General features: G+C 47.1%; 1 protein-coding gene across 2 annotated transcripts in view; it reads right to left on the reverse strand.

Annotated features, from left to right (window-relative positions):
• DNAH2 (dynein axonemal heavy chain 2) overlaps nt 1-25,261 on the reverse strand; it is a 3,497,426-nt gene that overhangs the window by 1,186,792 nt on the left and 2,285,373 nt on the right. For both annotated transcript variants that reach the window (XM_078670326.1, XM_078670327.1), the window contains one exon: nt 2,179-2,309. In XM_078670326.1, coding sequence (XP_078526452.1) covers nt 2,179-2,309 — 131 coding nt within the window. The remainder of the gene's footprint in view (nt 1-2,178; nt 2,310-25,261) is intronic.

The following is a 25,261-nucleotide window of genomic DNA, read 5'->3' on the forward strand; positions in this document are numbered from 1 at the left end:
TACCGTACCACACAACATGCTACTAAGAACTTTGGCAGCTAAAGGTATCAGGGACAGAGCACTGGGGTGGCTGCAATCCTTTCTATCGGACAGAACGCATCAGTGCACATGGGCAATTTCTCATCCCCGCGCCGGAACATCAAATATGGGGTCCCACAGCGGGCCTCACTAAGGCCAACGTTGTTCAACGTTTTTGTATCCTCTCTGGCAGCAATAGGCAGAAAGTGGGGTGTCGAAATCTGTTCTTACGCAGACGACACCCAACTGACTGTAATTCTGGATGAGAGGAATGACCCCAGGGATAGGCTATTAAACTGCCTCTAAGAACTGTCTGTTTGGATGCACAATCATTGTCTCAAATTAAATGCAGATAAATCGGAGATATTGCTGTTCGGTGGACACACTCAACTGTGGAACGACAGCTGGTGGCCAGCATCCCTGGGTACTCCACCAACTCCGACATTACAGCAAGAAACCTAGGAGTAATGCTTGACACCTCTCTATCCATGAAATCCCACGTATCTACTATATGTGGCGAAGGTTTCCCTGTATTAAAGATGCTTAGAAGAGTCTTCTCCTGGATCCCCTTAGAGTGTAAAAAGATCCTGGTTCAGTCTCTGTTGATGAGCAGGCTGGACTATGGAAACTACCTGTTCATAGGCATGGCAGAATATCTTTTCACCAAACTTCAAATGGTGCAGAATGCAGCGGCCAAGGCCGTTTGCATGAAAAGGAAGTTTGACTCAGCCAAGAGCTGCCTACGTCAGCTCCATTGGCTGCCAATGAGGCAAAGAGCAACTTTCAAAATGTTGTGTATAACACACAGAGTACTGCACAACACTGGCCCATGTATTCTTCGAAACAGGATCCAGCTTTATGCTCCGACCAGAAATCTTCGCTCCCAATTCACGGCAAGAGCTAGAACCAAGAGCAAGAAGAGGGCCAGGATGGGAGAGCGAGCCTTCTCTCACATAGCCGCAACCAAGTGGAACGAACTGCCCGTGGCCCTCAGACTCACGGAATGCCATCTGGCATTTAGGAAGCATTTGAAAACCTTCCTCTTTCCCAAACCAGACTAATCTAACACGACCAGGTCAATCCACCACACATAATTAGTTATTACAGCGCCGTGATATTCTACTCTGGATGATTGTTAGCGCTTTATAAATAAATTAAAATTATAAATTAAATTAAAGATAATTTAATTTAGAAGTAAGGAAAAATGACCAAATATTCCGGAATATTCAACACTCGTTTGTTTTACAAGCTGGAATACAGCTCCGGCCCTATATAACCATGACGACATCACCCGGTCGTCTTTGGTAATTTCTCCTTACATCTGACGGAATCACTCAGCTATGGCAAACCCGCCGTTCTCTCTTTTAATTTAACCCCGATTAGGACCGGGTTGGAATTATCACCGGTTCCCTGATACTGCTCCAGTGTGAGGTTTTCAGCCCTGAAGAGTCACAGGCAACTGCCCCTCTGACGAAACACGTGTCGGCTGGTTTTCTCTGTATCTCCTTTAGAAGGAGGACCATAACAACCTATAAAAACTTTAAGCATCATTGAATGTTTTGCCGATCTTGTTTTCCTACTGATCTTCTTGCATATTGAGGACCTTGTTACTGACATTTATTATCTTCATGTGTGCTCTGGTATTTGCATTTACGTCTTATAGGGTAGGTCTCTGAGCCACTCTTTTCAGGGGTTTTCGGGTTTCCCCTGACCAAGCAGCACCGTTTCTACTTCAGCACCTTTAAATCACTTTCACCGTTACCCGGTGTGCGCCACACACTTTTGAATACTAAAACCCCTCGCAGAAATCCTAGACTTACCAGTAGCTGAAATGCACTGAAATATTCCACAAATCCCTATTTTGTTTTTTACAGTAATGAAAATACACACTGAGTAGTATATTTTTTACAAAGCTACTTAGCTATTTACACTCTCATGGACAAACATGCACATCCTTTTTTTGGCTGGTATCAGAGCAGTCCAAGGATCATACTTCCTGTCAAGACCACCTGAACACACAAACTACAACAAAATGTCCATACACGACATGAAAAGGAGAAGCAGGACAGCCAACCATGCTATCATTGACAGATCTGAATGTCTGTCAGAGAACCTTCATTAAAAACAAACCTAAGTTCATTCCTGACTAATAATTCATACCGAATATAGGTGACTGTTTATTGGGGCAGATGTTGTGGAAGGTCAAATCAAAGAGGGAGGCAAGCTTCTCACTCAGAATCCCAATGAAGATCTCCATGTCACTGTCATTCACCAGGCGGTCAGAGAAGACTCTGTATCAAAAGGAAAAAACAAGAGGTCAGGAACGGCTTCCTGTTAACAACATTTGCCCAGAAGACATCATAGATGGTCCAGTATATTAATCAGTGTTGGAACACTAAGGTTTCTTCTTCAGCTGGGAACAGCACCATTCAAAATAGCACATGCTAACATTTTGAACAACTAAAGGGGTCTTTCTTGACCCCAAAACCAGAATCCTATCCTTAAGTTAGTGGTCCAGCAAAATAAAATACAATATACAACTCTCAGAAAGCCACAAAGTTCTTCATCACAATGGGGTCCCCTAGTTAAAGTAAACAACATTTATATATACATTAAATAAGTTTAAAGACTGTCTTGAATCTTGGACGTTGTTAAAGCCCTACATAATTTTGGGCCTGAAGGGAATGATAACACATTGGTTCTTAACTGCTGACGTATTTTTGGAGGTTCTTCTACACACTGGTTTTTACCATTATCAACTTTGTAGATACCAGGTGCCAAACCACCTAGTGGTCAGGTTGGAAATTTCTTCTAAGAGAGGTTAGGTTTTGTTTAGCTGTACCACAAATGTGTCATACATGGCAAGACACAGCCTACTTTGCTTAAATTCGCAAATTACCTATATGTTTGTTTGTATCTCTTGTTTCATGTTTTTGAATTACGGGAATGCCTTAAGAGGGAACTCCCCTTTTACACATAGTGCACCTTAGAGCACCTTAGAGCATGCAACACATTTTTGATCTAACACATAAGCCTGGTTTAGATCTTACACTTCACATACACTTCTAGGTCCTGGGGAAAGTCAGAACACGTCCAAGGCCTGGCTGAAACATGTAGAACGTTCTTTGGATGTAAGAGTTCCTAATTACCACTACACGCGCATCCACTGCCTTGATTTTACTACTGCCAGTGGCCCAAACATTAAACCAAACCCTGTGGGTAATGGGGCCAATGTACGGTTTTTAACATCACTATCACATCACCTCACTGCACACTCAGTAAAGATACCTACGCGGCTGTAAACCAGGCGTTGTAGCACACCAGGGACACACTCGGTGTCACCTGGTGAGCCCGATGATGAAGGATGCCACTAACTAGGTTGGTGGGTGAGGGCTTCATAAAAAAATAAAAGTTTTCATCTTTTTACTAAAAACATACAGTCTTTCATTATTATCACGTACCCCCAGACTAGTTATTAACTTTGGGGACAAGGACTAGTTCTCTAATCCTCTCTCTCCTCTTGATAATTAAATAAAAAGACACACCCTCTACCTACTAAGAAAAGCATACATTACCATAGTACTCCATGGCACGGAAGGGAAATACTTTGTGTGTATGTGCTCCTTGTGGAAGAGCAGCATGCTGTAATCTTAGTGAAGTCTGCCAATGGCTGAAGTGGGGTGACAGGGTGTCTCCTTATGCACGATCAAATGAGTCAGAGAAAATCCCGATAAGTAACTAGGTCATACACATAATCTTAGTAAAATCAGAGGGCCTTCGCTAACATAGATCTAATAAAAGACAATCGTTATGTCACTGGGTGCCAGCCTACTGCCTTTGACAAAGAAAGGAAGAAAGCACAAAAGAAGAAAAGAAAACACAAAAGAAGAAAGGAAAGAAGGAAAAAGCAAAAAAGAAAAGAAAGGAAAGAAAGAAAGAAAAACAACGGAAGGAAAAAAGGAAAGCAAGAAAGAAGGAGAGAAAGAAAAACAGAAGGCAAGAAAGAAAGAAGACAAGAATGAAAAAGAAATGCAATACAGAGGGTAAAAAGTAAGGAAAGAAAATAGTTAGGCAAGAAAAAAGGAAGGAGGCCAAGAAATAAAGAACAAAGTAAACAAACACAAAAAACAAGAAAAAAGGCAAAAGAGAAGAAAGGAAAGAATGAAAGCAAGGAAAAAGGAATGAAAGCAAGAAAAAAGAAAAAAGGAGTTTAAAGCAAGAAATAAGGAAAGAGGAAAAGAAAGAAGGTAAGACTGAAGGACCAAAGAAATGAAAGAAAAAAGAAATAGAAAAAGAAGTAATAAAAGAATGAAATAAAAATGTAAGCATCGTCTATATGGGCACCACTTCGGCGCGCTGTCAGTACTTTTTGCGTTTTTCCAGAAGCGTGGAGCCATGAAGTGACTGACCATGGTTTGTTAAAAACAACTACAGCCCTGAAGTGAAACAGCCATGATGCTAAAACTAATCTGCCGTGACAGGAGGGATGGATGGGTCGGGAAGAAATCTGCGGCTAGATCATGTCTCTAATTTCACTACTGGTGAATGTACACCAGTGTACTGGATGCACTGCTTAAATATAGAATCAACACTTAACCACAGTGGTTAAGATGAGTTTCTAGCAGCATGAGTGCACGGACACTACACACAATTCATAGATCATGTTTCTACCAGATAAGGCATTACTGAAGATAAGTAACTGGTACACCTGATAGAGACATCTAGCCGCAGATTGCTTACCTTTGAACAGATACCCAAGCAATGTCATCCCCGGAGGAGGGACTACAGAAAAGCTTCAAACCAAAAAGTCCTGCAGAAGAGAACGGCCAAAAAGCCCCCCCAGCCCCCACTACCCCTGCAGGCCTGGTTGTCCGGGCAGCAATGCTTGGCAAATGTGTGCAGAGATGCCCACGTGGCTGCCTGGCAGATGTCACGAACCCGAACACCATGCTGAACAGCTGTGTTGGCTGCCTTCGCCCTGATAGAATGGGCCTTAACGTCTTCAGGAGGCTGTTTCTTCACCAAGGCGTAACATATTTTAATGCTGAGGATGACCCAGCCTGATATGGGTCTCTTCTGTACAGCACGCCCTTTCTTTGCTCCACCATACCCTAAGAAAAGCTGGCAATCCACCCCAAGTGTTATAGTGCGGTCAAGGTAGAACGTCAACTCTCTTTTTGGGTCCAGACCGTGGAGACGCTCTTCTTAAAAAGGATGCGGAGGTGCATAGAAGGCGGGCAATGTGACAGATTGTCCCAGATGGAAAGGTGGTAATACGCTGGACAGAAAAGAAGCCCTAGTGTGGAGCACTACTTTGTAAGAAAAAACGGTCAGTTAATGAGGCTGAGATGACAGAGCCTGCTGTTCAACAGCCTCAGAGTCATTCTCAATGAAATCCAAGATAGAGGTTGAAACATTGTATCATAGTCTGAATATCCTGGACTCTCGCTCAGGAGATAAGCCCGAAACTGCACCATGTCCAGAATGGCTTCGATGAAAGGGAGCGTGTGAGAGGGTTTCAGGTGTGACTTTGGCACGTTGATAGTGAACCCAGGCGACGGCAGGCGGTTCGCAGTAGTCTGGAGGTGGAGGTGACTGCTTGGAGCGAGCCCGCCTTCAACAACCAGTCATCGAGATAGGGAAAGACTGGAACCCCTGGTCTCCGCAAATGAGCTGGGATCACCGCCCATCAGCTTTGTGAACCTGAGGCGCACTGGTGTAGACGAAGGGGAGCATGGTAAACTGAAAGTGCTCTTGGCCCACTGTAAACCGCAGGTAGCGCCGATGGGCAGACAGGACGGGGATATGGAAATAGATGTCCTGCAAGTCCAACGCTACCATCCAGTCTCCTGGCTTCAGGGTAGACCGGACCTGAGAAAAGGTGAGCATCTTGAACTTCTCCTTTTTGAGGAAGTCGTTAAGGGCTCAGAAGTCGAGGATAGGACGAAGACCTCTGTCCTTCTTTGGAACCAGAAAATAGCAGGAATAGCAACCACAGCCTATTTCCGGCCTGGGAACCCTCTCTAGCTCCCTTAGAGAGTCTTGACTTCCTCGCAAAGTAGAACAAGGCGATCCTCTGTCAGCCGATTGTAAGTTGGAGGCATTGTGGGAGGGATAGTCTCGAAAGGGAGGGAGTAGCCTCTTCAGACTATTTGCAACACCCACCTGTCCAAGGTGATATCTCAACAGTGGTAGAGATGATGGCATATCCTGCCACCAACTGGATGGCCATGATTCGTAGGGATTGGACTAGGATGGTTTTGCAGGGGAGGAGGGATTTGTGGCTTGACCTGACTTCTGGCCACCGACCTACGAGGTATGGGTGAACCGTGCCCATGGCCCCACAGAGGTTGGTGGACTTGCGGAGTCCTCTGGCTGGAACTGGGTTGGCTCGGTCGAAAGTGGCGAAAGGCAGACAGAGGCTGGGATGATGTGGTGAGGCCTAGGGACATGGCTGTAGCCCGCGAGTCCTTGAAGGGCTGAAGTGCTGCATCTACCTTGTCTCCAAAGAGACGAAAGCCATCAAAGTGCATGTCCATAAGGTTAGCTTGAACATCTCCTGAAAAGCCAGATGTCCTCAGTCAGGTGTGGTTCCTTACAGCCACCGTCGAGGAAATCGTTTTCCCTAGTGAGTCTGTCGTGTCTAAGCCACACCGTACGGCAAATTCTGATGCATCTCTCTCGTCTGCAGAAGCTTGGGAGAGGAGAGCCCAGTCCTACTCCGAGACTCTTGGCAGCACTTGCTCAATTGTATCCCCTAGCGAATAGGAATAACAGCCCAAGAGGCATGCAATATTTACCGACCATAATGCTGGGCTGGTGGAAGAAAAGATCTTCTTACCAAAGCGGTCCAGCCTTTTGGATTCCCTGTGCGGGGATGAGGAAGGGAACACCCCACAGGAAGTGGATGTTTGGACCACCAAACTCTGAGGGGTGGGATGGGTGGAGAGGAAAGCTGGGTTGTCTGGTGCAGGGCGATGGTGGCGGTCCAATAGTTCTATTCACAGGGGCCCCTGTGCTGGGCTTAGAACAAGTGTCTAGAAGAACGTTGGTCAAGGCATCGTTGAAAGACAGCATGGGTTCTGAGGAAGAGACACCAGGCTGCCAGACCTCCATCAAGTCATTAGTCTTGACTGCCACCGTAAGAACCTGCAGGTCCAAGACCACCACAGCCCTATGCACCACCATTGCAAAAGAAGCCCTCTCCTCCGTAACCAGGTTAGGAGGAAACACCATGCCAGTATCTGGAGAGAGATCCAGTCCGCTGGCATCACCCAGGTCCTCCTACCAGTCCAGTTCTTGATTTGAATGCAGGATTTCTAAGGGATCCTGCTGCCCCTCCCAATAATCATCATCCATCCCTAGCCATTCAGAATAGGACAGGGACGGCTCCCTCAAAGTCTTCGGTGCCATCGCCCAGCATTTGGAGCACAACTTTGTGTTGTGGTCGCCCTCTACGCACCAAAGATACACAATATGGGGGTCCGTAACTGACATGGCGAGGTGACAGGCGCTGCACGGCTTGAACCCCGAGGTCTTCTTGCTGGACATACCTACACACAACAAGCATTTACAGTGCAATGGTCTAGTCTTTGTTAAAGTTAGAGCTATTGGCATTGCTCATGACATTATTTTTGTTTATGTTTTTAAAACATATAAATAAATGGCATTGTAATTTACAATTCCATAGCTTAATCTCTCGCAAATGCGAGACCTATTGCATTTGCACCCACACAGAGAGCCCTCCACACACAGAGCCCCCCATACACACACATAGCCCCCCACACACACACAGAGCCCCCCCACACACACACACGCACAGAGCCACACACACACACACACACACACACACACAGAGCCACACACACACACACACACAGCCACACACACACAGCCACACACACACACAGAGCCACACACACACACACACAGAGCCACAAACACACAGAACCACACACACACAGAGCCACACACAAACACACAGAGCCATACACACACACAGAGCCACACACACAGAGCCACACACACACAGAGCCACACACATACACAGAGAGCCAAATACACACAGTCAGAGCCACACACACACACACACACACACAGAGACAGAGCCACACACACACACACACAGACAGAGCCACACAGACAGAGCCACCCACACAGACAGAGCCACACACACACAGACAGAGCCACACACACACACAGACAGAGCCACACACACACAGACAGAACCACACACACAGAGACAGAGCCACACACACACAGACAGAGCCTCACACACACAGACAGAGCCACACACACAGACAGAGCCAGCCTAATGGTACTAATAAATGACACTCTTACTACTGCTCTGAACGCATGAGTAAATGTGCTCTATTTGATGTTCTTCCAGCGTTGTGCGACACGCGTGGGGCATAACAGAAAACTCAAACAGAGGCACTAAAATATTGGCCATTGCCCTGCTTTACTTACAGCAAAGAGTGATTCAATGTGTCACTCATTATTTGTAATTTGGCTGATACTGCTGGCAAGCGCTGATAACACCAATAGGTGCTCTATTTGATGTACATACAGTGTTTTGTGACACGCGTGTGCCATAACAGAAAACTCACACAAAGGCACTAAAATACTGGTCATTGCCATACTTACAGCAAAGAGTGATTCAATGTGTCACGCATTTGCCACAAGATTATCACCCACTCACACTAAAGCAGCTGATAGTCTTCCATCTTCCCTTGCTGTTGCACCCTCTACAGGCTTGCTTTAGCTCCCCGGGTACCTCTTGCCTGTTCTGTGCTCTTGCCTTATATGTATCTTTCGCCTATGCCCTCATGATGCTCTTGTGCCTCTATCTGCACTTGCGCCGCGGTCCTTGCTAGAGCTGCTGTTCAAACCCTTCCCAAGCTGCATCGCGACGGTAACGGCTCTTGGGGGAAGCGAGCGTGCATCGACCACCGACCTCACGCCCCAGCCTCTAGCACGCCCCTCACCGGGCGCGTGCACCCTCAGACCTTTCCACCGAGCGCGTGCTCCTATCTCCGACCACCTGCAGTGCCCTACTACCCATGCGAGCACGACAACTCTCGTCTCGCCCCCCCCGCCCCGCGCGCTCCCGTGACCCGGAAGCACTACCGACCTGAAAGATGGCGGAATCGGCTCAGCAGCTACCAGCCACCCCGAGCCAGCACGAGTAGAGTCTGGGCCTCCTAACTACCAAGTTTGTGTCCCTCCTGCAGGAAGCCAAGGATGGCATGCTGGACCTCAAAATGGTGAGAGAGAGCGCGGCGTCAGGTTGCAGCATGAAGAGCGCAAATCATAAATGGTGAAAAGAGAACACGGAGAGTATTGAAAGTGTTGTGGAAAGCCTTGAACGGAGACAGGCGATGAGGGGCATGAAGAAGACTAGCTCCAAGACAGTGAAAGTAAAGCAAGGAGTGTCATGCGAGATAAAGGTTTGGAATGGACACTAGTATCTACAGAACCATTGGTTCGAAATTGACAACCCTCATAGGCAGCCTGATTTTGCGATGCGGTATATCTGTTTTTCCGCCCCATCAGGTGTCATGGCATATTCATAGGGTAGTCAAAAAGTGTGGTATGCCTGCCTCACCCGAGGCCACCTCTGGTCCAAATAGAAGTATCCAGAAATAATGGGGAGGGTGTAGAAAGTATAAAAGCAGTGATTCTCCAAAAATATTTTAATGGAAAGGGAGATAACACTGTTGATTAAAAATAGGGCGATATAATTGTAATCGAGTAACTAGATTACCATATATCTATATATATATGGATGCGTCGTCAACATGTTTCAGCTCTCTGGGCCCAGCCGGGTCTGTAGAGCTTTCGTCAGGACAATAAAACAAACATAAAACATACATAAGGTACTCACACTATTAGTGTAGCTTCCTTTCGCTATTTATAGCGTTTCTTTTTTTGCCACCTGAAATATAGGAGCAGAAACATATACAATCCCAAGCATTGTGGTCTTGTGATTATGGTAATTAGGCATCGTGATCCAAAGAACCACACACACACAAATTAGAATTACTAGTGCATTTATGCGCATCACTTATAGACACATAAACGTTTTTTTGCGAGAAAAAGTAGTGTGGAGAACAAGTGTGAATGTATTACAGGAGACATGTTATACACAACTGGTTGGTGCTGCGTGCAGTGATTTCATACACAGGTCGAGTAAATTATGTCTATGGCCAAGAGGCTGAAAACACTGTATACTGCTAGTCATATGCAGATCGTTCATATTTGTATTATCTATAAGCAAGTGCAGTGAGAGCGTGTTGGCGCGCTGCTGTTAGATCGAATTATGGTGCAAGAAAACATCGCGCACACTGTTTGTTTTAGACAAAATTCCGCGTTCATTTCTTCATGCGCCAAAAACCATCGCGCGCACTGTTTTAAACACCGCGGTAATTTATTTAATTTGTTCGCAATGACTCATACCTTTGTGGCTGTTTTTTCGTGCTTCAACAAGGGTGCAGGAGTAGCTTTGCGGGGTCTCTACCTCGTGGACCGCGTTATGGGCCCTGTGCTGACTCTGCCCTTGGTTGCAGGCGGGGCACAGTGGCTGGGTTTTTCTTCAGTGCGGCAATGACACAAAGATAGGACTATACACTCCAATCAATATGGCCACTCGTGTGTTTTTTTCAACCTCAATAAAGTTTTACATCAGTACTCTACAATATTGTGAGCGTTATTGATACACTGGGGGGATTGATTTCCAGATAGATCCCGATATCAGCACTCAATTAATTTAAATTAAATTACATTGTCATTGCCGCACTGAAGAAAAACCCAGCCACTGTGCCCCGCCTGCAACCAAGGGCAGAGTCAGCACAGGGCCCATAACGCGGTCCACGAGGTAGAGACCCCGCAAAGCTACTCCTGCACCCTTGTTGCAGCACGAAAAAACAGCCACAAAGGTATGAGTCATTGCGAACAAATTAAATAAATGACCGCGGTGTTTAAAACAGTGCGCGCGATGGTTTTTGGCGCATGAAGAAATGAACGCGGAATTTTGTCTAAAACAAACAGTGTGCGCGATGTTTTCTTGCACCATAATTCGATCTAACAGCAGCGCGCCAACACGCTCTCACTGCACTTGCTTATAGATAATACAAATATGAACGATCTGCATATGACTAGCAGTATACAGTGTTTTCAGCCTCTTGGCCATAGACATGATTTACTCGACCTGTGTATGAAATCACTGCACGCAGCACCAACCAGTTGTGTATAACATGTCTCCTGTAATACATTCACACTTGTTCTCCACACTACTTTTTCTCGCAAAAAAACGTTTATGTGTCTATAAGTGATGCGCATAAATGCACTAGTAATTCTAATTTGTGTGTGTGTGGTTCTTTGGATCACGATGCCTAATTACCATAATCACAAGACCACAATGCTTGGGATTGTATATGTTTCTGCTCCTATATTTCAGGTGGCAAAAAAAGAAACGCTATAAATAGCGAAAGGAAGCTACACTAATAGTGTGAGTACCTTATGTATGTTTTATGTTTGTTTTATTGTCCTGACGAAAGCTCTACAGACCCGGCTGGGCCCAGAGAGCTGAAACATGTTGACGACGCATCCATATATATATAGATATATGGTAATCTAGTTACTCGATTACAATTATATCGCCCTATTTTTAATCAACAGTGTTATCTCCCTTTCCATTAAAATATTTTTGGAGAATCACTGCTTTTATACTTTCTACACCCTCCCCATTATTTCTGGATACTTCTATTTGGACCAGAGGTGGCCTCGGGTGAGGCAGGCATACCACACTTTTTGACTACCCTATGAATATGCCATGACACCTGATGGGGCGGAAAAACAGATATACCGCATCGCAAAATCAGGCTGCCTATGAGGGTTGTCAATTTCGAACCAATGGTTCTGTAGATACTAGTGTCCATTCCAAACCTTTATTTGATTAATTGTGGATCTGATCAGGGGAACTGAATGGACCGATTATCCTCCTCCCTCTTTTTTGATTGAAGTGTCATGCGAGATATCAGAGGCTTTTGGGGCATCAGGGAGTGCTGCAGCTACAGCTGTGAGGGTGGTCACAGAGAGTGATGGAGTGGGCTAAAAGCGAAGCATTGACAGTACTGGACAACAAGCATTGGGTAGGCTCACGCCTAAACAGCGAGACGGGCAGCAGGAGTCTGTAAGCCCCGGCCTTTTCAGACTGGGGACCTTGTTTTTTTTGATTGACTGAAGACGTCACAGAGAGAAAGAATCGAAAAAACACGCCCCCCCAATCCGAAAAAGACGGGGCTTAAATTGACAGACATACCTCTTCTCCAATGGCTGGCCGCCGTTTAGGAAGTCAGCCAATGGAGAAGAGGGGCTGGTTTCAGCCCCACTACTAGAAAACGTAAAATCTCTCCAGCGAGACTGCCCAAGCTCAGCCTATGCTAGCCGAGACCTAAAAAGTACTCAAGAAAAAGTGGAAAAAAGTCTGTCAAAAAATTACAGGGGGTAGCTCTCTTTGACGGATCTGCGCGCTGGGGTTTGGGTTGCCTATATAGACAAGGCGGACGTCATCACAATGACGAACCAGACACCTACAACATCACGCAGAGTCGACCGACACCACCTATCGGCGCGCAGGGGAACTGCTATCAAAGATATTCTGGATCCAGCCTGAAACTTGGAAATTCAAAGGTGAGGAATCTGTGGTTAGATGTCTCTACCAAATATAATGCATTACAGTAATCGATTCTAGACAGCAGAAGGGCGAAAGCTACAGTTTTCCTAAGTTCAAAAGCAATACATGTAAATACTTTCCTCAGGGTTTTCAAGAGATAGAAACACAAAGTGACTTGATTGATTTGGTCTTTAACGTTGAGCTTGTCATCAAAATAGACTCAGAGGTTTTTCGCATTCCTTGCAGGGCAAGTTGCCTAGCTCATGATGCAACCAAATAGGGGACCAGAATGAAGTATAAAAGTCACCCCTAAGATAGGCCTTTCAATCCTGAAGGTGGGGTGCTCGGTTCGAAGTGTGAGGGTCCCCCTGAATGAGCAGACACACCTACAACCTTCAGAGTCCATGCTCCCAGATTGTAAGTGCATCAGCCATTATGATACATAGAGTAGCCATGCGTCATTACGCGATGACCAGCTCTAAACTGGCTGTAACGAACCCGGTCATGTTTAGTATCAAACATGTTGGAATCATACCTAAAACACCATAAACGGTGGGGGAATTATGATTCCATGCACTGTAAAGCACCTCCGGAAGGCCCTCAGTGCTCTCAGTACCAGTCTTACAGAAAGGGACATCAAGCACGGCTGCTGCCGACCAGAGACATGTTTCTGCCCTCCTGCAGCTGAGCCAAGCTCAAGCAGGGGAAGGCAGATGAATAGATGTCCGTTACAGGGAGGTGTGACCACCTCCCAGACAGCGTTTAGTGTATTGGGGCAGGGTGGGGGCCTCTTACCAGAGCCACTGAGACTGCTTGAAGGGCACATTTGGTGCCCTCCTTGCATACTCCAGTTCAAACCAGCCCTGGGAGCTGTTGGCTCCCCCTCTGGTGTGAAACTGGACAGAGGATATGGGAGTATCCTTCCCATTGTCCAAACTCCTCTCCTGGGAAGGAAGCCTGAATCGTCCCAACCCTTTCCTTAGGGTACTTAAGACCTTACCTGTAGGTGGCTCCCAAGATTTGTTGTGGGACAAGATTCATTTCAAGACATCATTTCTTCTTCAACCGTCTGGGCACGTTAGACTTCGCTGGACTCCGCTCTGGGTATCGAGACTGCAACTGGTAAGACTCCTGCTGCTCCTGGTCTCGTCGCCCTGCTCGTATGCTGCAACATCTGTGTCTGTGCTCCCTACAGGATTCTTCCAAGTCCTGTGAGCATCAAAGACACCTGAAGGAATCTCTCTTGAAGAGAAGGAGTTACTTCCCTGCATCTGCAGGCATCTCAACAAAGCTGACGGGGTGTGCTGTTCCTGGGCTCCCAAAGACTCCAAAACGCTCAGCAACACAGGTGGTGGCTCTTAATATCCATCAAGGCCTACCCTGTCCTCTCAAGTTTATGGCCAGTATCCCTCGTCGGACCTGCAGGAACCGAACCCCTGTGCACTGCGTCGACTTGCCGTTGCAAAGGCTTGTTGGCTCTCTTTCTCAGAGATCTTCAGGCTCCAAGTAGCCTCCACCTTAAGCATCACCTGTGACCAACATCTTCATCCTCATCGCATCCCTTGCACCATGGACCTGCATCTTTGGTGAGTTGCTCGAGGTCCTCTCGCGACTCCAGTGCCTCCAGCTTGTGGGTCTTTGATTTCAGCGGGCTACCCTGATTGCTCGGGCCTGTTCTGACTCCCCTGTTTGTGGCGAGTCACCTGGACCTTGCTCGTGCCGACACTGCACCTTCTTTGCTTTCCACATTGTTTGCGGTTGTCAAAGCTTGTTGGTGCTCCCGACGGACACCGACCCCTCCATGCTTGACATCTGATATGGGACAGCTCGTAAATGGCTTGTGGTCTTCCACAGCGTCGCCTGGTCCACCCAGCAGCAGACCCAAGGTCACCGTCAACTCTCCTGCAACACCCGACATCCGTGGGCATTCGACTTCAGTGCCCCATGGTCACTCCTGAGTGACATAGACACTGTCCCCTCTGCTTGAAGGTACTTCCTAATCCGAATCTAGCTTCTGATTCCACCGGACGCTTTCCACTTCTTCACCAGCAGCATCTTCCTGAAGTCCTCCATTAAATTTGACGACAGTTTCCGACACCAGTACGCACCTATGCACCCGGCTTCCCTGGTGTAGGTATCCTGGTTCCTAAGGTATCCACGGATGAGGTGGCTTCCAACCTTCTGTCTTTTACAGCGTTTCTTCAGGGTCCACTGGGAATGGTCCTCCTTCTTTCAAATTGCAACCACGACTTACCCATTGACTTGAATTGAGCATGGAGTCGTGTTCCCACACTGCACACAGCCTCCATTCGGTGCCTCGCTACTTACCTTGGGTGGTTCCTTGGGTCCCCAGCACTTTTACGTCTTCTGGGTAAAGTCTTGACTTCAGTTGTGTTTCGCATCCCACTATTTTAGTATATGGTGATGACCCCCCCCTTGGTGACCACTGTGTAAGAAAACAAGTTACTTACCTGTAACTTTGGTTCCCCAGTATTGGTAACTTTCATAGATTCCCATGCTTTTGTATCATTCCCCGTCGTCGGAATGGGAGCCTCTGTAACAAAAATACCATAGCAGTAGGTACAAAAAAGGTCTCGCATTAGGAAAGTTTGAGGTATTGGTATTGTAAATGACAATTGTTTTATTTATGTGTTGGTTTTGAAAATAGCGAAATTAATAGCTTTGTCATTTACAATGCCAATAGTTTTAACTTTCGCAAACGTGACACCTATAGCATTTGTAATGCAATATGTGTTGAATTTACATGACTTAGATGTATTAATATTACAAATAACAATGTTTTTTTTAAAAATAATTAATACTTAAATAAAAGTTATTGTAATTTATAATGGCAATAGCTTAAACTTTTGTAAATAACTTTTGGAAAGATTATGTTCAGTGTATTTTATTGTGATGAAAATCCAAGAACAGAAGTGAAATATTAACATCTTTTTGTGACATTTGTAATAAATCATGAAACATTGAGAGAGCATATTAGAACCAGTTGTTGTTGAATGGTTGCACAGAGTGATGCTGTGGCTTTCAGTGGTGCTGAGTGATGCTGTGGCCTTCAGTGGTGCTGAGTGATGCTGTGGCCTTCAGTGGTGCTGAGTGATGCTGTGGCCTTCAGTGGTGCTGAGTGATGCTGTGGCCTTCAGTGGTGCTGAGTGATGCTGTGGCATTCAGTGGTGCTGAGTGATGCTATGGCATTCAGTGGTGCTTCGTGATGCTGTGGCATTCAGTTGTGCTGAGTGATGCTGTGGCATTCAGTGGTGCTGTGGCGTTGAGTGGTGCTGAGTGATGTTGTGGCGTTGAGTGATGCTGTGGCATTGAGTGATGCTGTGGCATTGAGTAATGCTGTGGCGTTGAGTGATGCTGTGGCATTGAGTAATGCTGTGGCGTTGAGTGATGCTGTGGTGTTGAGTGATGCTGTGGTGTTGAGTGATGCTGTGGCGTTGAGTGATGCTGTGGCGTTGAGTGATGCTGTGGCGTTGAGTGATGCTGTGGCGTTGAGTGATGCTGTGGCATTGAGTGATGCTGTTGTGCTGAGTGATGCTGTTGCGTTGAGTGATGCTGTGGCGTGAGTGTGTGTGTGCTAGAACGAGAGAGAGACAGAGAGAGAGAGTGTGTGTGTGTGTGTGTGTGTGTGTGTGTGAGAGAGAGAGAAAGTGTGTGAGAGAGAGTGAATAACAAGAAGCCAGGCAGCCCGGAAGGCGTCTCAACATCCTGTCCGAGTACAAGCAGAACGGGGACACCAGGCCTTCACTTTCGTAAATCCAAAGCAGTCTACTTCTTGATAACAACTCAAGGGAGGCAGGAAGAGGTGAAATACCTTCCAGTTTGAAGCACCATCAAAGGGCTCTTAAAATCGGATGCGAAGTATACCCTTATTTGTGAATTTTAAACGCTCTGGCATTGTCAATAAAGCATTCTCAAATTGAAATTCATGGGAGAAAAAAATGGAAAGCGAGCGACAGAAATCATAGCCAAGTGGAAAGAGTCCCTGTCTAATCTGTAGTAGATTCTGCTCTCTTGCATAAAAGCGTAGGATGTCTTACGCCAGAGCCGCGGATTTTGAAACTGAGCAGCACCCTGTGATTCTGGGCAAATCACTTAATTTTTCCATGTCTAAAAAACAAACACAAACAAGACCGAAAGAAACCAGAGGAAATTACACAAAGGGAAGGGGAAGGAAAGAGAGACGAGGGAAAGATAACGAGACAGAGAATGAAAGATGAGATGAAGGAAAAAAAGAAAGGTGGTGAAGGGCGTAGCGACTAGCGAGGGAGAGAAAACATAGAAGGGGAGAAGAAAATGAGAGAAGAGAAAAGGAGGGTAGAAAGAAAGAAAGGAAACAGCAGCATGTCTTATTAACAAGACTGAGAGACAGCGGAAGATTAATGAGAGAGAGGGCTGTGAAGAGAGAGAGAGGGCTGTGAAGAGGGAGAGAGAGAGAAAGGAGGAGAGTGGGGTCTGCAATCCTATGGTCACCCCAGATATTTGCTTTTTGCTTCACTGGTTTACGACTTTCCCTGGCTGTGGGCCTGCTAATCAGACCCACAGCCTAGCTGTTCTCTCTCTAAATTGACAACCATGTACTTTAGGTGCATTTACCAATTGGTACTGGGCCACCTTATCAGTCCCTGTACAGTGTACCTTAGGTATCCAGGGCATAGGGGTACCCAGGGCCTACCAGGGGCTGAAGCATGTATTATGCCACCCCTGGCTGGCCATCTAAAACTGACACAACTGGCTGCACGACAGCTGGGGCAAGGTGGTGTAATCACCCTTTGCTATAGATATAGTATACCTATATATATACCTATATCTAACCCTAAAATGGACACATTGGAATTATGTGAGATGGTGCTCTGGCATGAGCTGAGCCCGTCTGCAGCTTGCGGAACCAAGTCCTAATAGCTGTTCCATGATAACGCTATACCATATACTCTTAAGTGCATTTTAATCCTCGCGGTTAAATGCTAACTCTGGTATAACATTATCAAAACATGTCGAGTAAGGTGTCATACGAATTGGAATACTACCCCCTCGCCAATTCTGGCGACGGGGGTAGCATTCCACCCTTCTAGAGGGGCACGACATGTATGTAACTGTGAACCCCGGTTAAAGTTAACTCGAGCCTTGGCATCACAAAATGGATGCTGCCACCACAGACACAAGTCTGACCTCCTGCTGCTGGGAGTCCTTCCAGCGAGGGAGGCTTGGACAAAGGGTTTCCTGCCTTGGGAGGTGCTAGCACCACCCCAGACAGGATTTTGTGTATTGAGTAGGACAGGCCTGAAAGGAATGAGACATGCCTGGGGCACACAAGGTGTACTGTGCATACACCGGTTCAAACCAGTTGCTGGGGCATCCCTGCCCCAGCTCTGGCGCGAAACCGGACAAAGGATAGGGGGTGTAGCACCACCCTTCCTGGTCCCACCCAGGGGAGGGACCTAGTCAGTAGTGCAGCCCCCTTTAGGAGAATAAAGGTAGGAGCTGGCCCCATTCCAGATTAGATTATCCTGAACAACTTACAAGAAGAAACTCTGGACTTCGACGTTCTGCTCCACAGAAGACTGAAGAATCTCCCTTGTGGGCAGGGAGTCTCCACCCTGCACAAGCAGGCACCATCAAGCATCCAGCGGCTTCACTTTGTCGTCTTCCCTCGAGGATCCAGACTTCAGAGCCCGACGAGACCCGGATTCCCAGACCTCTCCGACCTCAACCTACATCTGCAGCACAGCTGAGATCCGTGGGTGCGACGAGACACGTGGGACCGGCCATCTTGAAAGAAACTGCACTTCGCTTTCAGCACGACTCCCGAGGTAAACTTGACCAAGTGCTTTGGGGACTGAGAAGCCCCAACCCCGAGCAGCTCCTGCACCGAAGATCAGCTCTCCAGCTTCCACGAGATCTGCGTGGGGCCCTTCTGCTTGTTTGCTGCTCGACGCGTTGTCCGGTCACTTGCCGGCTGGCTAGTGGCCTCCTAGACGACGAACTTTGAAATCTTCACTGCTGGTCTGGTTGCTCCAGACTGGCCCTTGCTCCCTTCCAAAAGAGGGGCACCCTGGACCCTCCTGGTTCGTTTCCACTCACCGCGTGGGTTGCTTTTGCCAAGGCCTGTTGACGCCGAATCCGGATCCAACACCGCCGACAGCGAGAGCCTGCGTGGGACAGCTCGTGCCTCCATCCTGGTTGTCGAAGACACCTCCTGGTCCACGTGGCTGCAGAGACAAGCGTCCACTCTTCACCTGATCGCGACGACAGCATCTGGTTCCTTCCTGGTTCCACACCGGTCACTGTCTAGTGACTTTGAACACAGTCCCCTCTGCTTTCAGGTCCTCTTCTTCACTGATCCACCCTTGGATCGCACCGGACATCTTCCTCCTGGTCGCCTGCAGCATCTTTTCTTTCAGGCTCCATTTACTTCAACGCGATAACCCGACACACTTTGACACCTATGCACCCGCAGCCGTGGGTGAGGTAACGAGAGCATTTCGGTGCTCAAGGGTAGTTTAACTGTCCTAGTGTCCAGTTCCACAGTTGTTTTAGTCCTAACTAGTCAGGATTGTCCGTACTCACCTTTAACTTGAACTGTACTGTCCATAGACGTTGTTACGCATCTCGCGTGTGAGTTCACACTCTGCACACGCATCCCGTGGGCCTCCTATTACTTACCTAAGGTGAAGATAGCGTAGTCCTAGCGAACCTCCAGCCTCTGGACAGCTCCATTCCTTAGTATATGGTTTGTCGTGCCTCTAGGGCACCATTGTAATTTTGTGCAACTTGTCGTATTTTTCGTAAGAGATTGTCATGTGCTTAGCCCTCTGACATCATAAAGAGTTCAGAGGTGTTGTTATTATTAAATATAGTGTTTATTTTCATAACAACCTGTGTGGTGTCCTTTCATCTGGTATTCAAGGGGTTATATTGTGGTAAAATGGCTGGCTTCACATGCCAAAAGAGTTTAGCCTAAGACTGCTTTGTCCATGCTACCATTAGGATAGCTGGTCTATAAGGTTGACTTACAACCAATCACCATAAGGGTTGTTTGGACTGATACAAGGTGATCACTAGAACTAGTGAGCATCATATATCAGGCCAACTTCTCACAGGCATTAATGAGAAGCCACTAGCTTGGAGGGAGAGGATATGGGAGGGGGAAGGATGGAGAGTAAACATAAGCGAGTGTTTGAGGGAGAGTAAATGAGAGGAGGGAAGAAGAGAGCGTGAGAGAGAGGGGGGAGAGACAGGAGGTGAGAGCATATGGGCATTGCTGTGGGGGGTGGGTGGTCAGGGGAGCAGCAGCCTTTGATGTCTGGTGGTGTGAGAGACAAATGTTGGTGTGGGAGGCTTCCTTTCAAGTCGGGTGGGGGGAGCAGGGGAGCAAGCGAGTGGGAGGGAACGAGCATATGGGGTGTGAGTGAGGCCAAGCGCACGCCTGGCGAAGCTTCACGCTTCAGTAGACAACATGCATTGGGAGAAATCCACTTGTTCAAGAGGGTTGTTTCAACCACAATAGTTCAGAGCTATAAATAGCTCGACCTAAAAACCCTGTGGGCTACCTGGGCCTAGGGTGCCAATCTCTGCGCCACCTGAGCGAAGGCCGGCCCTGGATTTGCGGCATCATGTACCTCCATGCGGAGTATAAAAAAATTCACAGTTTTGGCAATTGGTAATGCACCTAGGCAGTGCAGCACTTATCGTGTTTAGTTGTCACTCGGGTGCTGGAGGACTAGACTCAGACCAGCTGCCGGCCTGGCTTTTTGCACCACAGGGCATGGTCCGATGTCTAGAGACTGTAAGGCGTGGTGATGAGGCGAGGCACAAGGGACGGACTTTTAGGATGAAAGGGAGGGGAGAGTGGGGGCAGGCCAAGACAATTTTACCAAGGCCATCCGTCATTGGTAGCACTTTAGTGTGCTACTGCTATTTGACGACCCTGTAGGCCAACACACCACTGGCTACTGCTGTTTTGAAAGCATTATAACATTTAACATCACCCTTTAGGCTAGAGGTGGTCTTACATTTTATAACGCTTTTAAAAGAGCAGCAGTAGAGTGATGGTGTGAAGTGTTCCCTCGGGAGACTGGAAACTTGCAGGCAAAGCTGCCGGCGGGGAGTAGCAGCATATTGCAGCCAGGCTGCCTCATGGACCGGATAAAATCCTGTAGCAGGCCGTAGTTGGCCCGTGGGCCATAGTTTGGAAACCCCTGCCACAGGATATAATGTACTTGTAATCTGACGGACAGACTACCCGTTACATTTGTAATGGAGTATCCCTTCTTCCGAACTTTAAATTAGGCCCAAAGTTTCTTTCTCTAACCTCTTAATTTATACTTTCTTAGGTTAACAGTGACATATTTTTGCCCATGAGGCAACAATTAATCCCTAGTAGTAAATTAAAATATCACATTTAGCCGCTGAAACCGGGAAATTAAGCATCCTGTGAAAAGTATTTTTTGCCACTGGTGGTTATAACCAATGGCAGTGTTTGTCTCTAGCGGTAGTCCATCTTGAGACTTTATTCACTCATTGATTTACCACCACCGTTATTTGTTTTTGGAATGAGGACCTTTATCTCTTGTTCCTGTTTAACCATTACTAGAAGCTAGTATTTTTCAAAACCATGTTAGGGAGGTTTGACCTGCGATCTGCTTGTTCCATTAGAGGCCTGCAGAGAAACAAACAGATGCTTCAGCTGGGCATTGGGAAAGCCTCGCTTATCTCTCCTCAGAATCGTTCTGTCGTTCTGTCACACACTGTCACTCACTGTCACACACTGTCACTCACACTGTCACTCACACTGACACACACACACACACTGACACACACACACACTGACACACACACACACACACACGCACGCACACACACACACACACACACACAGATCCAAAAATGAAACTGAGCTCCTGACATTTACAGAATGGTGATGAGTCCGTTCTAGTAAAATAAATAGCAGGCACGCTGTTAACTATATAAAGGACACTGGAAAGCACTCCCTGGTGAGCAGCCGTGCAAACAAAAACCTTACTTAGCAAATTGTAAATGGAATACGCCTGGACGCCCCGGCATCGTCCTATTTCTTATCGCCGTCCTCGCCCTTTGTAATGTACCAGGCACCAGCTTTCCTGTGCACCGTTTCTCGTGGGTGTTAAACGGGTAACAGGATAGCCCCGTCAGTTGCCGAAAATAAGGGTTTCTCACGACTCAGTGACAAGGGCACAAATCTCGGCATGAGAGATGCCCTGACGCTCTTACGCTGGTAAACAGATAAATATTATACAGACGGGTTCTGCGTTTCGTTTCCGAGTCACTCTCTGTGTCCTCAATTCCGCATACATGTTGGTACCCTAATCCTTTGTAAACCTAAATATCAATATGAATAATTTTTCTTGCATCAGAAAAAAAATTAAAACATAAACGGTATATTTCTGTAAATATAAACAATGCAGCATCTTTGCTTAATTGCTTTCTTGCCTGGTATGGGGTATCGGTAAAACTGGAGGTAGCGCCTAATTTAGGACAAGCCTCTATCAAAAACTACAAACTAAAAACACAAAATAGATTTCTGTAAAAATAGCACCAGCCCCGCCACCCGTTTTGCGATTCCAAACTACGCCAACTTCCTATCCGTTACTTACACGGACTGTCCGTAAATTTAGCTTTACGTCCGTCTTCCTTTACTAATCTTTTAATGGACGTCATTGTAGCACTTCCGGGTTCCATAACAACCAATCCCTCGGCTGAAATGTGTGTGTGTTTGTGTGTGTGTGTGTGTGTGTGTGTGTGCGCGTGTGTGTGTGTGTGTGTGTGTGTGTGTGTGTGCGCGCGTGTGTGTGTGTGTGTGTTTGCGCACTTCAGGGAATCTGAGGCAGGGGTTGTGCACGGCGCCGGCCTGGACGTGCGCGTCCACAGAAACCGATCGCCGCGCGTGCCCGACCCCTGTCTCAGATTCCCAGGAGACGGGCAACATAAGTTGTCGAGCTGGACGCAATCTCCAGCTCGACCTAAAGAAAAAGGCCTAGGCCTCATTCCCTTTTGTAGCATGTCAACCTCTTTTTGTAAAAGAGACCAAACTTAGGCATCAGTCAATCAGAAGAGCCTCACCCAATAGAACCCTACTGAAGGAACCTCAGAGCCTCAGATTTTTTTAGCCATTGTGTAACAGTCACCATATCTGCTGTAGGCTGAGCTTTCCTCGGGGAGGTGGGTGGGCGCATGGGAATCTATGAAAGTTACCAATACTGGGGAACCAAAGTTACAGGTAAGTAACTTGTTTTCGTGCCCCAGTATTGGAACTTTCATATAATCCCATGCTTTTGTATCAGAGTAGCAAGCAGTTAGCAATAAAAAACACATTTTGTATAATAAGTACATTGTAACAGTCAACATGACATAAAGTTACAAAATGTGCAAAATAACGGAAGGTGGGATAGAAAGGAAAGCTCACCAATTATTGGAAGAGGTTCCTCAGGACAGCCTGGCCCACTGCCGCATCCTCTTGCTGTAAGGATTCCAAGCAGTAATGCTTAGTAAATGTGTGGACGCTGCTCCAGGTAGCAGCTCTGCAAATGTCCTTAATCTGCACCCCGCAAAGAGGGCTGTTGAAGAAGCCACTGATCTTGTGGAATGTGCCCGAACCCTGCCACACAGGCACAAATATGGTGACAATCACATAGAGATGCTGCAACATGCACCTCCAAACAACAAATGGCGACAGATTTCACGCAAAACATACAGACCAGGTCAGCCTTGGAGTGGAACAGCCATACTGCAGCCACCCTGCTGCAGTATTGCAATGTAGAATGGCCCTTGTAATCCATCTTGCTATCCCCTGTTTTGACAGTGGGAGGCCTTTGCTTGGACCCCCAAAAGCAACAAACAATTGAGAGGATTTCCGAAATCCTTTAGTACGATCCAAATAGAATTTTAAACATCGTTGTACATCCAGAGAATGCAGCGACTTCTCCACCGGTGTAGCCGGTTGAGGAAAGAACGCTTTCAGAATAACCGGCTCGTTCATGTTGAAGTCCGAGGGAATCTTGGGTATGAACCTAGGGTTAGTTCTCAAGATAACAGTGTTCCTTTGAAATTGTAGGAAAGGCTCCTGGATTGTTAGAGCCTGCAATTCTCCAATACGTCTTGCCGATGTGAGGGCACGAAGGAGAGCCAATTTCCATGAAAGGAACTTCATGTCAGAACGATGAATTGGTTCAAATGGGTTTTTCATGAGTTGAGTGAGGACTCGATTTAGGTGCCAAGTAGGAGGCCTCACTGGTGGATAGACCCGGAACAAGCCCTTAAGAAATTGTTTAACAATCCTGGAAGACCACAACGAAGGTCCAGACCCAGACCGTCTGTATCTCGAAATGGCTGCCAAATGAACCTTTATAGAAGAATGGGCCAGCCCCGACTTAGCCAGGGACAAAAGATAAGGTAGAAGCTGATGAGGCTTTGAAGTAAAGGGGTCAATTCCCTCTCTCCTGCACCAAACACAAAATCTCTTCCATTTAAAGCGGTAAGTCCTGTTCGTGGAAGGAGCCCTCGCCTGGGAGAGGACTTCCTTAATTCCGTTTGAGATGGGGAGATTCATAAATTCTCGCTGCTCAGGAGCCATGCTGTCAGGTGTAATGACTGTGGATCTGGGTGCCAAACCTGTCCTGCGGACATTGTGAGGAGATCTGGAATAGTCCTCAAGTGGAGAGGAGGAGCTAGCGACAACAGATGGAGCTCCGTGTATCAGAACTGTCTCGGCCAAGCAGGGGTTATCAAGATCATCCTGCATGGTTCCACCTTGATCTTCCTGATGAGCCGCGGGATCAGAGGGATGGGGGAAAGACGTAGACAAATGTCCTTGACCAGGCTATCGAAAGCGCATTCCCCAATGATCCTCGGTGGTGAAGCTTGCTTGCATAAGACCGGCATTTCTTGTTGGTCAGTGTGGCAAAGAGATCTATCGCTGGTCTGCCCCACTGGCTGAAGACCTCTTCTAGAACTCGCTGGTTCAACTCCCACTCGTGATTGAGTGAGGATAACCTGCTCAGCCTGTTGGCGTTCTCGTTTAGAACTCCTGGCAAGTGTTCTGCCTTCAGCGATATCCCGTGAAGGATCGCCCATTCCCAGATCTGTTGAGCTTCCTACGACAACGGAAGAGATCTGGTTCCTCCTTCCTTGTTTACACAATGCATGGCCGTGGTGTTGTCCATTCTGATGAGCACTTGTGAACCTCCTAGGCGAGGAAGAAAGGCTTGTAGAGCCAGTTTTATTGCTCTTAGTTCCAAGAGATTGATGTGCAGCCCTCGATCGTGAGGAGACCAATGGCCACTGACATGTAGGTCTTGCATCACTGCTCCCCAACCCTCCAATGACGCGTCTGTTGTTACTACTTGAGGAGACAGATCGCTTACGAAGGATAGACCTTGGGACAAGTTTTTCTGATCTGTCCACCATAAGGCCGCTCTTCTCATCATCGGAGTGACGGGTACCCTGTCGTCGAATGATCCGTGAATCTGTTTCCAGTGGATGTCTAGTTGTTCCTGCAGAGGACGCATTCTCAGT

Source organism: Lissotriton helveticus, chromosome 12 (assembly GCF_964261635.1).
Source record: "Lissotriton helveticus chromosome 12, aLisHel1.1, whole genome shotgun sequence".
Classification (NCBI taxonomy): Eukaryota; Metazoa; Chordata; class Amphibia; order Caudata; family Salamandridae; genus Lissotriton; species Lissotriton helveticus.